The sequence below is a fragment of the Phalacrocorax aristotelis genome, chromosome 1 (genome assembly GCF_949628215.1).
Source record: "Phalacrocorax aristotelis chromosome 1, bGulAri2.1, whole genome shotgun sequence".
Taxonomy (NCBI): domain Eukaryota; kingdom Metazoa; phylum Chordata; class Aves; order Suliformes; family Phalacrocoracidae; genus Phalacrocorax; species Phalacrocorax aristotelis.
In genome coordinates this window covers 191,223,270-191,241,145 of record NC_134276.1, presented here as the reverse complement: position 1 = coordinate 191,241,145, position 17,876 = coordinate 191,223,270, and the positions used below count along the sequence as shown (strand labels likewise).

At 41.0% G+C, this 17,876-nt stretch overlaps 1 protein-coding gene across 4 annotated transcripts in view; it reads right to left on the bottom strand.

Annotated features, from left to right (window-relative positions):
* Positions 1-17,876, bottom strand: part of ST7 (suppression of tumorigenicity 7) — a 160,348-nt gene that overhangs the window by 15,708 nt on the left and 126,764 nt on the right. For all 4 annotated transcript variants that reach the window (XM_075081122.1, XM_075081120.1, XM_075081123.1 and 1 more), the window contains 2 exons: positions 10,797-10,869; positions 9,148-9,250 (listed from right to left, as the gene is read on the bottom strand). In XM_075081122.1, the coding sequence (XP_074937223.1) occupies positions 9,148-9,250; positions 10,797-10,869 (176 nt within the window). The remainder of the gene's footprint in view (positions 1-9,147; positions 9,251-10,796; positions 10,870-17,876) is intronic.

The following is a 17,876-nucleotide window of genomic DNA, read 5'->3' as shown; positions in this document are numbered from 1 at the left end:
CAGCCAGTTTTTTACCCAGCAAAGAGTACACCCATCCAAGCCATGAGCCTCCATCTTCTCTAGGAGGATTCTGTGGGAGACAGTGTCAAATGCTTTGCTAAAGTCCAGGTAGACAACATCCACAGCTTTTCTCTCATCCACTAGGTGGGTCACCCGGTCATACCAGGAGATCAGGTTGGTCAAGCCAGACCTGTCTTTCATGAAGCCATGCTGGCTGGGCCTGTTCTTCTGGTTGTCCTGTATGTGCCGTGTGATGGCACTCAAAACCATCTGATCCATAACCTTCCCCAGTACCTGGGTCAGGCTGAGAGGCCTGTAGTTCCACGGATCCTCCTTCCAGCCCTTCTTGTAGACAGTCATCATATTTGCTAAATTCCCATCAACTGGGACTTCCCGTTAGCCAGGACTGCTGATAAATGATGGAAAGTGCCTTGGTGAGCAGTTCTGCCAGCTCCCTCAGTACCCTTAGGTGGATCCCAGCCGGCCCCATAGACTTGTGTGTGTCTAAGTGGTGTAGCAGGTCACTAACCATTTCCCCTTAGATTACCCGGCTTCATTCTGCTCCTCGTCCCTTTCTTTCAGCTCAGGGGGCTGGGTACCCTGAGAAAAACTGGTTTTACTATTAAAGACCAAGGCAAAGAAGGGTTTAAGTACCTCAGCCTTTTCCTCATCCTTTGTCACTGTGTTCCCACCACATCTAATAAAGGATGGAGATTCTCCTTAGCTCTTCTTTTGTTGCTAATAGATTTATAGAAACATTTTTAATTGTCTTTTACAGCAGTAGCCAGATTAAGTTCTAGTTGGGCATTGGCCCTTCCAATTTTCTCCCTGCATAGCCTCACGACACCCTGTAGTCCCCCTAAGTTGCCTGTCTCTTCTTTCAAATGTCATAAACTCTCCTTGTTTTCCAGCCAAAGTCCTATGTTCAGCCACCCAGCCTTCTTACCTGTCAATTTGACTTTTGGCACCTGGGGATGTCCTGCTCCTGCACCTTTAAGGTTTCCTTCTTGAAGAATGTCCAGCCTTCCTGAACTCCTTTGCCCTTCAGGGCTGCCTCCCAAGTAACTCTGTCAACCAGGCTCCTAAACAGGCCAAAGTCTGCCCTCCGGAAGTCCCAGGTAGCAGTTCTGCTGACCCCTCTCCCTACTTCTCCAAGAACCGAAAACTCTATCATTTTGTGATCGTTGTGCCCACGACAGCCTCCAACCATCACATCACCCACAAGTCCTCTGTTTGACATGCCTTCCATAGTTGGCTCACTCACCAACTGTGTCAGGAAGTTATCTTCCACTCCAGGAATCTCTTGGACTGTTTCCTCTCTGCTGTATTGTATTTCCAGCAAACATCTGGTAAGTTGAAGTCCCCCACAAGAACAAGGGCTAGCAATCATGAGACTTCTCCCAGCTGCTTATAGAGTATTTCATCTGCCTCTTCATCCTGGTTGGGTGGTCTATAACAGACTCCCACTAAGCTGCCTTGTTGGCCTTCCCCCTAATTCTTACCCATAAACACTCAACCCTATCGTCACCATCATTAAGCTCCAGACAATCAAAACACTCCCTACCACCTCTCCTGCCTTGCCTATCTCTTCTGAAGAGTTTATAGCTATCCATGAGAACTGTCAGCCCTGGGAAATAGATAAATACTTCAAAGAGGAAAGAGAAACCACATGTTTCTGACGCAGGTAACAGCATTAAAGGAGGATAAATTGAATTAGCAGTGGGAGTACTAAGTGTGATACTTGGATTTTCCCTAAAACCTTTCAGAAAAATTTAAGAGAGCTTCAGAGCAGGTGGATTAATGGAGCAAGCTGCAATTTAGTAGGCAGGACAGGGGATTAAGTGTGACAGAGAGAACAGAATAAAGAGCTGACAAGAAGGACAGTGCTTACAGAGGCTTACAGAGATCCAGCAAAGGTTCTTATTCACTGCCCTAATGAATGTTCCACCCTTTAAAAAACACATTATACCTGTTCAGCAGAATGGACTACAGCTGCAAGAGCTGTATGCTTCTATCTGTTTTATTAATTTGGAACATAACTTTTATTTCCATATTTTTTGCAAAAGGAAATGAGAAAGTAAGTTCTCAATATCTAAATATTCCAATCAAAGGAAAAAAGAAAACCAACCCCAAAGCCATGTCATTATTTGTAAGAAAAGAATAACCAGGAAGGAATGTCCTACTTCGAGGTGTATTGAGATGAAAAGATGTTATTTTGATTCTCATGCATTGCTTGTTATCAGCAATTAAAACGAAATCAACCAGAAATACCAGATGGAATGATACATCCTGATACTTGTAAATCATTCTTAGTTCTCACTCAGTTGTGTTGACTTTTCAGGCTGCATTTTTTCTCTGTTTCAGAAAGAAAAACCTATTTTTAAAAGTTCCTCAGATCAAAAATGTGAAACACTCCTCCCTCATTACTCTCACACAGCTACTTTCCCAAACAAAAAGTCCATAATCTGGTTTGGTGATAATCAAGAAGAGGCACACATAAAGTTGATGGTTGGCTCCAGTCTCATTCAGGCCTCTTAATAGTTCTTGCTTCATGCACAAAGGTCAGCCACAACTTTCCAGCACACAAGCTGTCAATGAATTTATTCTGGAGGCATTTCCAGAAGGGATGCTAATTGTACACAGCCCCAGAGAGACCTCGTCTGGAACGCTCCGTACAGTTCTCATCAAGCACCTTCAGAAACATAAAGATTAAATTCCACAAGTACAGAATAGAGCTAATCAAAGAAATGGCAAATCTGCTTTGCGAGAGGGACTTGAAGGCCTCCATCTGTTTAACTTCTCTAAAGAGAAGTAATGAGTACCAAAAACGTACCCAGCTGTAGGTAGGCTTGATTATTATGGAAGAAGAGATATGACTGTTCATGAAAATTAGGATGGTCTCGATGTCCTAGAATATCATATCCATTTGTGCATCACTATATTTTCAAGGAGAGTTCAAGAGTCTGGAGGACATTCAGTTTCCTGGAGGTTTGGCTGACAGGGCTCAGGGTCTACTTGGAGATAGCATAGCCAAGGGCAGCTCCCTTTTATGGTAACTGCAGGGTACTGGCACCCAGACACTTGACAGGCAGGACTAAGTCCCGGCAACCTGCTGGCTTTCTAGCAGATTGTCCATGAAATCAACACAGTCCTGAGACATTTTGGACTGGACAAACAGACAAATTCCAGTGAAATGAAATTAAATGAAAAAAAATATTTCTTCAAAAACTACCCAATAAACTGCAGCCCTCATGCTGCCCATAAAACGTGTGAATCACAGTCCTGATGGACTTCTGCGTCCAACAATTATCTCCATCTCTTGGAAAAAAATCAGCCAAAGACATCTGATGGTACTTCCCAAGAGGCTGCTATTGCGCTTAATCAAACATACTGCACCAGACAGGCACAGTCTTCTCTTCAGCCACCAAAGACTTCAGGGTGGGAATCTGACTCTTAATATCCCGACATATTGAAAGGCCCCAGGCCAGAGCACAGCCCTTGCTGTTACAGGACTAATAGGGACACAAGATCCTACCATACTACTAAAATTCATACCAGTATGAACTCCATCTGGCTTTACAAGAAAACAACCTACACCTCTCGATGGAATCCCTATTAACTGTAACTCCTCATACACTGGCTTCCCCTCAGACTCAACCACATTCTTTACAACTGAAGTATTAAAACTTCACTACCTTTTCAATACTTTGAATACACAGGGAAGACTCTGTCTTCCTGACAGAGCTCTGAACCCAAGCCTGGCTCCACTTCAGAGTGGGAATCAGGTAACAGGCCAAATAAAGAGCGTAGAAAAGAGCTAGCCATCATGGAGGAAATGGAGATAGCAAGCCCAGCACATCTCCAACTGCATTTCTTTTTCAATGAAGAATGAAGAAGTTTAACTAGAACAGGAAATAGCAAGTCACCGCCACCCGGGGTTATCATGTTCCTTTACAAAAGGAATCAGCTCAGAATAGACAGTCTAGGAAATTATAGGCAGAATCACCTAGTCTTAATCAAGTTATGAGTGAATGCTAATGTCGCACAATGATCTGTGTCATCAACAGATGGCCCAGCCCTCCTGCACTGCACTGTTTTGGCTTGGATTTTTTTGGTTGTCTTTTCTGTTTTCCTAATCTCTCTCTTCTCTCACCCCAAACTTTTTCCTGCCCAAACCCTTTATTTCAGGAGTTACAACTTGGGTAACAGTATTTTTCATGTGCTTCCACAGCTGGCTTCTGGGCTGGTTACATGACATTGTAACAGATATTGCTCAGCTATAGCCATTCTGTACACATATGGGAATATGCCTTCTAACCAGCACTTGGAGGATGACAATGGACCTTGTAGACATTAAGTGCAACATGGTGGAGTTTATATTTCTCTTACTTGAAATGAATGAATATACATTATTTATTTAATAATATTGACATCACTCTGGCTACTAATTCTCTACTGGGAGTGATTTTAGCATTCCACATTAATGAGCTACTTCAGTGTCCTTTCATAAAATAAAACAACCTATCTCAGGCAGGTTTCCTTCTTTTCCTCAATTGTTCAATTTGCCTCTGAAATTACAGCTCAGGCCACAAATAGGCAATAGTCATTCCTGCACCTGTGACAGCATCCCTCCAGGCTGGAATATGAGAATTTAACACTGTTTGAACAGGAATTCTCCTCCTCCCAGTGGGATGAGCAGCACAAGCCTTAAACAGTTCCAAAATACTGGTTTCTACATGCCCAGAGAAGCCACTTTTAGGTCACCTTACAAGTTCTCATTGGATTGATGGTAATTAAGAAGTTTGGCCTTTTTGCTGGAGATATGAAAAAAAATCACCGTCTCACTGAACTGTTAAAAACTCTCTTCGACATGACTGGAATAGTTTCTCTGTAATATCATGGGGTGTGCGGAACAGATTCATTTCCCATCTGGTATATGCATTTGTTTGCATTATTTGTTTCTATTAGCAACTACAACTTACTAGAAACCACGCAAGCATACAGCCAGGCTTAGTTCTAATTAAAAAAAAATAAAATAAATAAGAAAGAAATGAGAAGAGGTGAAACTGAGAACAGATACATCTTTAAGAGTGTTCCAGTCAATGGTTTGTTACATCCTTTTAAGAAACTTTTTACACATAAAATTAGTATTTGTTAAAGTAATATCAATATTTAAATTGCCTGATTCAAATACAGCAAACTTCAGCAGGTACTCCCTTTAAATCAGCTCAGTTCCTGGCTTACACAGCAAACACACATAACTGTGGGCAGAGCACACTTTTGATTTACTTTTAACAATTAGATATACGGACCATCATTTGTTTTCTCTTCCCTTTGACTTTACCGAATGGCTTGTGTCTCATAGATCACAGAAAAGAAGGGGTGATTTTCATGAGGAGTTTGAATGCAGGGAGGGAGCCTTGCAAATCAGCTCAGAAAGGGTGTTCCACAATTAAGGAATGTCCCAGAAACAGCTGCAGTACTTTATCAGCATTAGCTTGGGATAGTTGCATTACATGTGAGTGGGGAAGCTCCAAACACAACATATAAATAATATTGATGAAGTCGTGTGTGTGTATACACATATACTTTTTTCCCCCCACCCACTCCACAAATTATGTACTTTGTGTGACATAGGATGTACTACTCTCTTTTCTATACAAAACCTTCTGGAATTACAGTGATACCCCAACTGCTTCAGTGTCAATAAACCCGTTTTTGTTTAACTCTTAAATTTTTGAGCAACACATTGTCAGACAGTGTCAGCAAGTCCTTGGGACCAAAACTCCACAGTGCATGGCGCTTCACTGAAGCAAAAGGATACTAGTCCACAGAATCTCATTTAAGAAAAAGATGGTTGAAAAAATTCAGATGAATGTTCACAAACAAGTGATACAACTTGTTGTGATTCTTCTCACAGTGAAATTCACAGCTCTTTGTTCTCTTTCCTGCTGTACTGCTGACTTCAATCTGCTATGGGTTATGCTTTTCTTCTACTAAGAAGAACCCTGAAACCACTCTACCTGGTGAAGTGCTTTCTTTATACACAGGCAATCTCTGCCGAAGTATAAAGCTGCAATTTGCTGTAGCCGAGTTGTTTCAGTAACATAAACAAGACAAACCGTAGATAGAGGTAATCCCTTTTATCGGATATTTTTCTGGTACAGCTTAAAAAATTTAGCCACTTTCAAGCACAGAAACATTTTTGCAGGTAAGATTTCTTCAGAATGAGAAGTATTGGTCAGTTTGACAGTGGTGCCATTTTTGGTGCAGTCAAGGAGATCATATCTGACACACCTGAGCTGGCCTTACCCTGCACAGCTCAGCTTCCAGAAACAACAGTGCCAGGTCAGCTGCCCAGCTTCCTGGAAAGGTCTGGCAGGCTGCACTGAGCTCTGTATTGCCTTTGTTCACTTAAACCGAGTTCTGGTACCTTCACATGTCACGTCTTGAATCCAGTCTATCCCATAACCAAAGAGAACTTATCACCTATTGCTGAGACTTAATGGACTAATCTCTGGGAATTAAACTTTCATTGAAATGTAGTCAAAAATGGAAGAGGAGATCTGTGACAAAAGAAGGTTATTTCCTGGGAGGGTGGCTGCCTGAAGAAAGACTGCTTGCATTAAGAACAAATTGGATAGGAGTTCAATCATAATTGAGTGGAAATTGAGGTGTAATATCCATACTGTGCATAAAATTATAACCAAAACCATATTTTTTGCCACCTTATTCTTTCTGCTCTTGGCTAAAGGATATTAAGTATGAAATCAGCAGTGCTGCTTATTAATCTGATTCAGGCTACACTGTCTTAATGTTAAAATATGAACTAAAAAAACCCTAGTCTGCTCCCTTTACTACCTTGTTATCCTGATAATTTATATGTTTCACAAAGGTTTCAATTTCAAAATGACAGACTTTGAAAAACTGAGGGAATCAATTAACAATGTGAATTGACTTAAAAGCTCAGGAACTTAACTGAGGAAGAGAACGGGAATTTCTTTAAATCAAAAGTACTGAAAATAACACATAACCTGTATTTCACATGTGGGGATGCCTGTCAGAAAGGAGATTTAGCCTTGTATTGAACAGCCACTTGAACAGAAACTGGCTAGTCAGAAGGAGGTCACAAGCGACAAATGAAAGTACTGACCTACAAAAAAAGCAGGATCTTGGAGATCTGGAAGTGCAGAGGTTATGGGGCAACTGCCACAACCTACAGTAAGGTAGATTTTGCAAAGGAAGTCAAACTAAAGAAGAGCAAGCTTTTAAGTATAAAAAGAACAGGCAAAAATGAAGACTTGGCCTCTGTTTCATGGCAGTGCAGAGCATGGGGGCAATAGCAGGATAGACATTAGAAGCATGTACAGAAGTGGAGGCCACTGCAGCCAATGATCTCTGTCCCTGAACAGTGAATGAGCTAGTCCCAGAAATGGCCAGACCAGCATAAATGACTTAAAACAAAAAGATCCCCACTCAGAATCAAGTGATCCAGTGATGAAAGAAGTAAATGCAATGCCATTCACTAGAGGAGGGAAACAATATGTGTTAGTATGGAATCATTAGTATGCAAACTGTTAAAAAAAGATTTCGATGGAAAGAATTATTGAAAGCATGGAGGTAAGTGAGGAAAATGGAACAGGCTCCCAAGGACTGCTCGTGACAGGCTGAACTGATACCTCTGCTTGGAAAGACAGCTAAATTTTTAGACAGCAAGGACAGAATACTCTGACAGGGCTTCAGTAAAACATTCATAAAGGTTCACCCAAAACAGGACTGGAACAGACAGTTAAGGAGGCAACCAGGCAGAAGAGAAATATCAATGGTTATGCTGGAGCAAGAACCATTGGGATGGAAGAAAGTGAACAGACGTCCACAGAAGCAATCCTGGAACCAAACTTTGTTTAATATTTTCATTTTATAGCTTGGCACAAAAATAGAAGATCAGCTAGTAATACAAAGGGACTCATCTCACCTAAATCTTGTTGTCTAAAAATCAGGCTTTTACTGGAAAATAGTTGCTCCTTTCATAGTCAATGCAGAAACAGGCACCTCGGAGGGAAAGTCTGTCTAGAGATGTCTAAGATAGTTCCTTCTTTCCACTGCCTGTAGAGGAAGTCTAGATGATTTTATTAAACAAACAGCCTAACTTTCAGATAGCTAAACCACACTATTTAGTGGTTGGCATAACAGATATAGCTCACTGAGAAAATACTTAATTCCTGCAATGCATGAGAATGAACTTTCTGCAGTCGGTGTCTACATATGGGAGAGGTTTTGGGTTTATCTTGATCAGACTTGGTGTTCAGCTGTACCTAATGAATAGGCTCCCTACATTAACACACACCAGTCTTGTGCTCTCCAGTGGAGGCCGCTTACTTTCAAAGGCCAATAGTGGTCCAAAGGTTTGTGGGGTGAGGTTCAGAGGCAGATCTCCAAAGACCAAAAAGCATCTGCCTCTAATTTGCCTTCACAATGAACTTCCAGACTGCAATACTGAGTATCAGGTGATGAAATAATAAAATACATTAGCCTTTAGTAGCCTCTGGGCAAGATTCTTACTGCTGAGATACATATCTAGAGAGGGGATTAGGGAATTAGAACATAAATCCCTTTTCTTACTTTGTAGTTCTCAGCAATTCTTCATCTCGGAGCTTTGCAGTCTCAGAACTTAATGACAGGGTGCTGCATAAGGAATTACTAATGGAACTTATATGAAGCACACCATGAACTCCAAACATAGGCTTCTTTGTATAGCATGCCAAAAACATATTCTTACATGTAATCATCAAAACAAATAAAACATGCTATTTTGAATGAGATCTTTAATGGCTATTTTGTAAATAATAATCTGTCTTTACGTTCTGTCCTGCAGCATAGAATCTGGTGGTGTCTACTACTGCAATCCACCATGTAATTGTTGCTCACATAGAGGACTCACTTCAGCTAAAACTTCAGGTTGCACGGTCCAGAGTAGAAGACACTGAATGTGAAATATGAAACAAAAAAACTGTGCACACTCTCAGCTTCTTTCCCTTCCTATTGTTTGCTCCCCATTGCACAACATCACTCATTAATCTAACACAGAAATCAGGATTTAGGTCCTCAGCAGTGTTAAAGCTACAACAATGCTTCCTCCATACTCACTTTTGGCACATGTGGATTAAATTCTACTGCTCTGTGAATAGCTTCTACTGCATTCATCTCTGCAGTACTCAGCCCTCGTCTTGAGGCAGCCTCTGGAGAAAATCTACAAAAGCAAAGAAATGAACACATTAGGTCAGAAATGCTAGTAAGAAAAAGCCAGAAAAGGAATCTAGAACATGGGCCCATGTAACCAAACTGAGTCAACTTCCTATGCTCTCCAAACTTCCATAGCAAGTGGAAACTCTGAGTGATCTATTACATCAAGGCCAATGAAAATCCCAGCAGAAGTGGAAAGCATGTCTGCATCTAATCATGGCAGAAAGTCAGTTCAAACAGTCCTTTCTCTGTCACTAATCTAAATTTGCTCTAGGCACCTTACTTAGGGGCATATTCAAGGCTGAAGTTGCAGAAAAAAGAAAAGCAAAAAAAAAACACACCAAAAAACAGTGCCAAATTATTGTTGGAGGGTTTCTATTAAAAACAGGTTTGGGGAGGTTTTAGGGGAGGTTCCCAACCCAATGCCCCTGGGTCAGGTTGGGATGGAAGCACGATGCAGCAGCAGTAGCGGGTGGTCTACTGGCCGCAGCACCATTGCGGGTAGCATGCCCAAACTGTGGGCAAATCATCTGCCCCAAGTGAATGAAAAACCAGACCATGCAATCTCTTTCTCACCTCACACCCCACGGCTAACTCCAGAGCTGTACTTGGCAGGCAGACACCACAGGGAAAGCTGTGACAACCTTAGCCCTGCCCTCCCAAGCTGGAGTCGCTGTGTAGGGAGGAAAGATGTTGCAGTAGGTACTGGCGATCTACAGGATAAAAAGAATGAAAGAAAATTACTTAGATCTTGATGTGTACATACACTTTAAAAGCAAAAACTGTCAGGACGTCAGTCAAGAAAATGGCTTTCCACTCTACTTGCTTTCCAACTTTAGGGAGGCATTCGACCCTCAGGTGCACAGACACAACTCTGCCTCGGATTTGTGTGAAGGCATCTGAGAGCAGAATCGGGATTTTTGAGCTCCATCTCACAAGGAGCTGAGCACCCTTTCAGAGTGGGCCAGTGCTCTCAAGTCCACAGGCATCAAGTAGATGTGCTCAGCACCTTGGAAGGTTGAGACCCAAGAGAAAACCATAACAGGAATGAGCAGATATTTTTGTCTCTAAAAATATGAACACCATCTACCTCTCAGAATCCCTGACATAGTCATGCTAAATACACCTGCCGCTATTTAAGTAGATGAGCAGTCTTCTGACAGCACTTGTAAAATGACGTTGCTACCAGCACATCCACATTTATTACCTTTTTGTGGTCTGGTTTATGCAAAGTTGAAGAGGTTCAGCCACACAACACCTTTTAGTTGCATCTTCATTATACTATCTAGGAAGCCAAAGCTCACCCAGATAGTATACATAAAACTGAAACAAGAATTGAATTTATGCTATTTCTCTTCTTTTCTTCTTCTGTAATATTTGAAGTGCAATGTTTGATCACTGCAAATTTTTCTTATATATAAAGCCATTTTATGAATTTACTGCAGGACTAAATTCTCCTGCTAACCCAGTAGATTGTTAGGGTGTGGGCTCAGCTAAGAGAAATCTTGAGTTAAATCAGGAATTTTGCTGGACAGTGGTTCTTATGCACTTACTTGTCAGAGACAGCTCTGGCTTTGAGCAATGCAGCTGTGTAACATATTGTTGCTGATTTTGGTAAGCTTATATCTGTTGAAAAGAAAGGAAAAAGTAAACACCTGAAAATTCAAAAGTCAACAGAAAGAAAAGTGTTTAATTGATACCTCAGAGTATGCAGAGTATATGTAAAATTATTACATGAATTCACAATACTTTCTGACCTTGGGACTTGTACTCCCACATCATATGGATTTTTAAATTTCCATCCAATATACAGGCTTTAAAACCTGTGTTAATGACCACTGGAACTGCTATTTAAGCAGCATCTGGATTCATTATTACATTTAGATGTATTATTAGATGCATGATACATAGATAGATGCATATATTATATTAAAGAATTAATTCAAAGAGTGACATGACAGAGATATAGTGAAAGAATTCATTACTTCATACATAAATATATAGGTAACCTGGAATACATTAATATTTCCTTAGTTCACAAAACATTTAAGTAATAGCTGAGGGCTATTTTATTCACACCTCATCTTCACTCAGGAGCAGTTGTCTAATATGAGTATGTGGCAGCAATGCAAGTCAAGACAGCTATTTAATAATAATGGATTTGACTTGCCAGCAAACAACTATTAGATTTATTGCAGTTACAGATCAACAGCAAAATAAGGTGGTTTGCCTCTTAAAGGAAATCTTAGACCAAAACATTCACCAGAGAATCTCTGGCCATTTTATGCTGTTGCAGAGACACAGAGGAGCCATAAACCTGATTAACCCATTAGTTCAACTTAATTTATACCTGTTCTCTACCAGTAGATTGGCACAAAACATCCAAAAGGTAGAGAGAAATGCTGCTTAACAAACTTGAGTTATAGATTTGCTCCCACTGTTACAGAGGAGAATTGACTTCCACACTAGTAATCTACCCAGCAGACACATATTTTATAGTGACCGAAATATTCCAGCATTAAAAAGTTAAAGATTACAGCTCAATGAAGAAAAAAAAAAGAAAACAACCCCCACTGAAGGCTGGATTCTGCAAACACTTCTGCACATTGCAATATTATAGCTTCCTATAGTAAATAGCAAATACACAGCACAGTAAACACAAGGCACTGGAGTAGGCCTACTGTAAAAGTGAGAAGCAGCTGATCTGACTCTTGTTCTAAGAAGCTATCTATCCCTCAGTTTGTCATTAAAGTTGATTAGAAAGATGAAATTACCATCGAGCTTAGGGTTAGGAGAAACTTATGACTTACTGAACTCCAGTGCCTTACAAGAGAGGGATCCAAAAAGGAGTTGAAGAGGACAAGCAAGTAATATCTCAGCAGTCACCATCCTTCACTTATTAACAACCATGCAAACAAGCAGAACATTGTTCTGTTACACAGAAGACGTTGCCAGAATGACTAAGGCACTTTGAAAATGCTACCTGTTAAATCTTCTCTATTGTCTTTTTATGAACTTGCACTTCAAGTATAAGATGTAAGGATCTTTTTGGAGGCTCCTTTATAATATATTCCAACTATAATTTCAATGGAGTATGTAATTTAGTGACTAAAGTAATTAAAATCAACAGCATGCAAAGCAGTCTGGGTGACAGATATGTTAATTATTCCACTAATAGAACCTAGCTACAGACACAGACATGAGCACATCTTCAGTGACAGGAGGTGAAAATATTTATAAGCACTTTCAATAACCCTGCTTATATCAGGTTTTCCTTAAGAGTTAAAAGTTGTTTCTAGTAAACAGAAACGACATTTTTCAGAACATATTGGTCTCTGTCTTTCAGTATAAACCTTATTCATCAAATCACAAATGGAGTGAACGGTAGAGGAATGGAAAAGGAAAAAAAAACAAAACAAAACAAAACAAGAAAACCAACAATGTGCTGTCATTTATAAGGTTTTCAGTTGGTCAGCATAATACCTTATTTTTCCCTTACCTGTCAGTGTTCCTCTGGGCCATCAAGCCACCATTACCTCACAGGAAATATTTTTCCCTGAATCAGTTCAAACCTAGTAATGTTGGTTCAGGACCTGACCTTTACAAAATTTTGCATGGATGACACAGAAGAAGAGGACTACCTAGGAGTCCCTGGAAATACATTTTCCCAGGCAAAAGGCAAACTCCACATATAAAAGAAGTACCAAGAAGATAATGTTTGCCCAGACTTGTGTGAATAATGGACTGAAAGCACCACTTAACTTTTCCGTCCATTTGAAGGAGCTGAAAACTAGGAGGAATCAAGAGGTCTGGAGTATATAACTGATGCAGCAGAGGAAAAACAGTTGTTATGCCGATGAAAGCTGCTTACTTAATTTCATCAAAGAAAGCAGGCATGCCAGCAAAAGCCAGAACAACAGCAAGAAAATGGCAATTCATGGAATCATAAAGTCAGAGAACCATTCAGGATGGAAAAGACCTCTAGGATCATCAAGTCCAACCACCAACCCAACACCACCACACCTCCTAAACCATGTCCCACAGTGCCATGTCTACACGTTTCTTGAACACCTCCAGGGACGGTGACTCCACCACCTCTCTGGGCAGACTGTTCCAGTGCTTGAGAACTCTTTCAGTGAAGAAATTTTTCCTAATATCCAACCTAAACCTCCCCTGGCGCAATATGAATCCATTTCCTCTAGTCCTATCGCTTGTTTCTTGGGAGAAGAAACCAACAGCCACTTCACTACAACCTCCTTTCAGTTGGTTGTAGAGAAAAATAAGGTCTCCCCTCAGCCTCCTTTTCTCCAGGATAAACAACCCCAGCTCCCTCAGCAGCTCCTCAGAACACTTGCTCTCCAGACCCTTCACCAGCTTCGTTGCCCTTCTCTGGACATGCTCCAGCAACTCAATGTCCTTCTTGGACTGAGGGGCCCAAAACTGAACACAGTACTCAAGGTGCAGCCTCACCAGTGCTGAGTACAGGGGCACGATCACTGCCCTGCTCCTGCTGGCCACACTGTTCCTGATACAAGCCAGGATGCTCTTGGCCTTCTTGGCCACCAGGGCACGCTGCCGGCTCATGTGCAGCCAGCTGTCAACCAGCACCCCCAGGTCCTTCTCCACCAGGCAGCTTCCAGCCACCCTTCCCCAGGCCTGGAGCGTTGCATGGGGTTGTTGTGACCCAAGTGCAGGACCCGGCACTTGGCCTTGTTGAATCTCATTCAAATGGCCTCGGCCCATCGATCGAGCCTGTCCAGATCCCTCTGCAGAGCCTTCTCACCCTCGAGCAGATCAATGCTCCTGCCCACTTTGGTGTCACCTGCAAATTTACTGAGGGTGCACTCGATGCCCTCATCCAGATCATTTATAAAGATATTAAACAAGACTAGCCTCAGTACTGAGCCCTGGGGAACACCGCTTGTGACCGACTCCCAACTGGATTTAGCTCCGTTCACCACAACTCTCTGGGCTCGGCCATTCAGTCAGTTTTTTACCCAGCGAAGAGCACACCCATCCAAGCCATGAGCCACCAGCTTCTCTAAGAGGATGCTATGGGAGACAGTGTCAAAGACTTTGCTAAAGTCCAGGTAGACAACATCCACAGCTTTTCTCTCATCCACTAGGCAGGTCACCTGGTCATACAAGGAGAGCCATTAATACACAGTCCATGAGGTTAAACAATGAGACCAGTCAACACACAAAACCACATGTATAAAGACTAGTTTCTGCATCAGATCATTGATACTTGAATGGAGAATGTTCAGTGGGCATTGCACAGTCCAAGTTGTGAGGATTATTATAATTCTTGGCTAAGAGATTAAGTTATCATACAGTAGGAACTGAACTCGATACAGAGTTAAATATACTAAAACAAAACACTGTATCACAAAACATATTTTCTACTAGGCAGTAAATGCTCCTGAGTTGGGAATATCTGTGCATACATATTGCAGGATGATCCACAATGAACTGCTGGCATCTGTAAGGAAGGGAAATGCAGTGAGGTGAGGTAAGGCTCAGATACACCACCTGAGTCCTTTGTGCAGAAAAAATGGGATATCTCAAGGAACGCTATGTTTAAATATGACCACCCATGGTCAAGAACAACAAAATCAAATAGACTGGATTGTTTTTATAACAGTCCAAATGAAATTAAGTCTGAGAGAAGATACAACTGTTCTCTACACGTACCCAAAAGGAACACTAGGAAAGGAGAAGGGCTGCTTAGGTGCAGGATAATGTTGGCACAAGAATAAACAGTTCAGAAATAAATTTAGGCTGGAGATTAAAAGAAGGTTTATGAGAAATGAATTATTGAGGCAGATTTCTATGTAGCATAGTGGGGCAAACAAAATAGCTAATTCTAGGATGGAGCTTGCTCAGCTCATGGAAGGGATAATATCATGTAGTGAAGGCAACAGTGGGGGACCCGACTCACTCAGCAGGCCTCTTCCAGTACTATGGTCCTAATGAGCACATGGCAATTATTTGAGGATAATATCTACAGTCCCTTGGCAATGGAAGAAATACGTGTAAATGTTCATTTTTATGTTGCTGTATGTTGCTGTGGAGATAGCCCTGAGTAGGTCCATGCCTGCTTCCCTCCAAAAGTGTTTTGCTTTTTGTTTGCTTCATATTAGACTATAAGTATTTGTTTCTGCTGTTATTCTGGTCTGATCACTACAATACTTCAAAATCCTGATACAATTTAGGCTTCATCTCCAAAACTGGACCCTTGTAGGTTAGAGAAAAGCATAAAACAATTATGTCTGGTTACAACTTCAATTTAGCAAGGGAATCAAGTATAAACCAGCCCTAGGAGATACGTCGCCTGTCAGGAACCAAAGTGAAGTTTTTCATAAACGACTGTGTCCAGCTCTGTGAGCCATCTGGCAAAATTTCTTCCCATATATGGTTTCCCACCCTCCTGTGATTACTTGTGGGGCTCCCACAATGTGCTGAAAGATGTGACTGCTATTCTGTTGTCAAAACCATCAGGACATTTTTGCCTAATAAGAACTGATGTGTCAATCTGAAAAAAAGGCTCTCCTTCTTCCCTATTGCTTGCATCTTTAAACAGAATACAAAATTTAATTTGTATCCAATATTATATATACAAGATTATATATACAAGATTTATTATATATACAAGTTTTAATTTATGAGCATTTTCTTTCGATTAACCCTAGTCAGCTATGGGGACGGTTGTGAAAGTTAATTCTTACTGGTCATTTGCTTCATAAGCGGTTGCTTGTGACAGTGAACTAATGGAAAGATGCGATGGATACAGAATTGCAAACATAATGTCACTACTTTTCTCATTCAAGATATCCAGCGTATGCCATATATCATCTAAATAGGTCAGGGGATTTATTGTTTTTATAAAATAGCAACTAAACCAAGAAATGATGAATCTGGATATGGACTGGTGCAACAGCCCCTATCCAAGCTATCAGAAAGCCCTAAATGAGAAGAGACAGGCATGCTGCAATTGCTCTAGTCATGAATAAATGTAAAATCAAAGTCACTAATCAGAAATTATTCCCTATTTCAACCCCAAATCTTATGTTATTCCCAAGTCAACAATACAGATTCCTATTGGCTTAATTTCAGATAGTGGAATAGTCTTATCAGCACTAATAGGACTTTAATTTTGGGGCCATAATTTGCACAGTAAGGTCCTTCCAGTCAAACTGCTAGTTCTTCTTCATATAGCACTGAAGAGAGACTACATTAAGCTGCTGGAATAATTCATGTATTTCCAAATATATAAGGGAAAGTATATCAACATGCTGGAAAAAGTTATGTGAAGAGGTAAAACAAAAAATGGTGGAATACAGGACATGTATTGTGCTATGGCTTGGGGGTGAACCCCAGCTCTGATTTTCTCTCTCTCAGCCTGTCTGTAGACTCTAGTGTTTTTAAGTGATGGGCCAACACTTGCCCTGTCAGCACAGAACTCCCCCCGTTCTCTGCACCTGCATGCTAGATTGTCAGCTCTTGCACAGGTGGTAAGAAAAATTGCTTATGGGAAAGATTGAAAGTGCTCTAGCAAATAAGTATGTGCAGGCTGGATCAGGGATGACAGAAGAGAGATGCGGTCATCTATAAAGACACAAACCTTGAGGAAGAAAGCGAATTAAGCTGATACGAATGGTTAAAAGCAAGAGTAATAGGATGGAATCCAATAAAGGAAAGTATGAACTGAACATCAGGGGAAAAACACTTTGTCAAAAAGATCTAATATCCTGTAGTATTATCTCCCATGAGAACAGCCATTGCATTTTTCCACAAAACGTGGTAGAAAATGTGCTGCAGGGAGCGAAACTATGAACACAGTGATCTAACGCTTACTTTGTGCTTGCAAAACAAAGCAGTTCCGATTCTCTGTACTTTTGACATTCTTCCTCAGTGATGGGAAACACCCCAACCAAACCCAGACACACAGCCACTGTGTATGTTAAGGCCTCGGTTTTGGTCCCCTGATAGGATGGGAAAAACATGTCAGCACAAACAAAAAGTGTTTATTTTGCCATGACCACAACTAAAACTCTTCAGTTACAGAAAGATTTAGAGGGTCACTGCTGGTTGTAAACACCTCAGATGCAACTCTTGCTGAGATTAATATCTCAGTGACCAGGCAGGTGTCAGCCCCTTTGATGTGGCCAAGCTCAATCCTAAATGCATATAAAGGGGAAGGAATCATTTCTCCTATAGGAGATTAGAAAGAGCAAGATTAGTATAATTAGTTTAGACTTTTTGTGCTTTTGCACAAGCAGGAGAAACAAAAAAAGAAACAACACCACAAAACCATATGGCAAAAAAAAAGAGACCAGATGGTATGAACAGACACAGAACTGATGCAGAGACCCAGCTGAAGTCACAAGTGACTTGGACATGGAGGAGAGTAACTAGTTCTTAGCAGCAGAAGCTGAAAAAGATGTAATGGGAAAAAAGACAAACTATTCTCTCGACACTGCTGTTTCACAAATTGGGGGTCTTACCTGATCTGCATCTCTCAGAGAAGGTAGACTAGGCTTTGGTCCTTAACTAAAAGGAACTTCCTTTTAAGGTCTCTTTTCAAAGAAACAGAAGGATTATAAAATAATGTGCATGAGGTAATGCTTGCT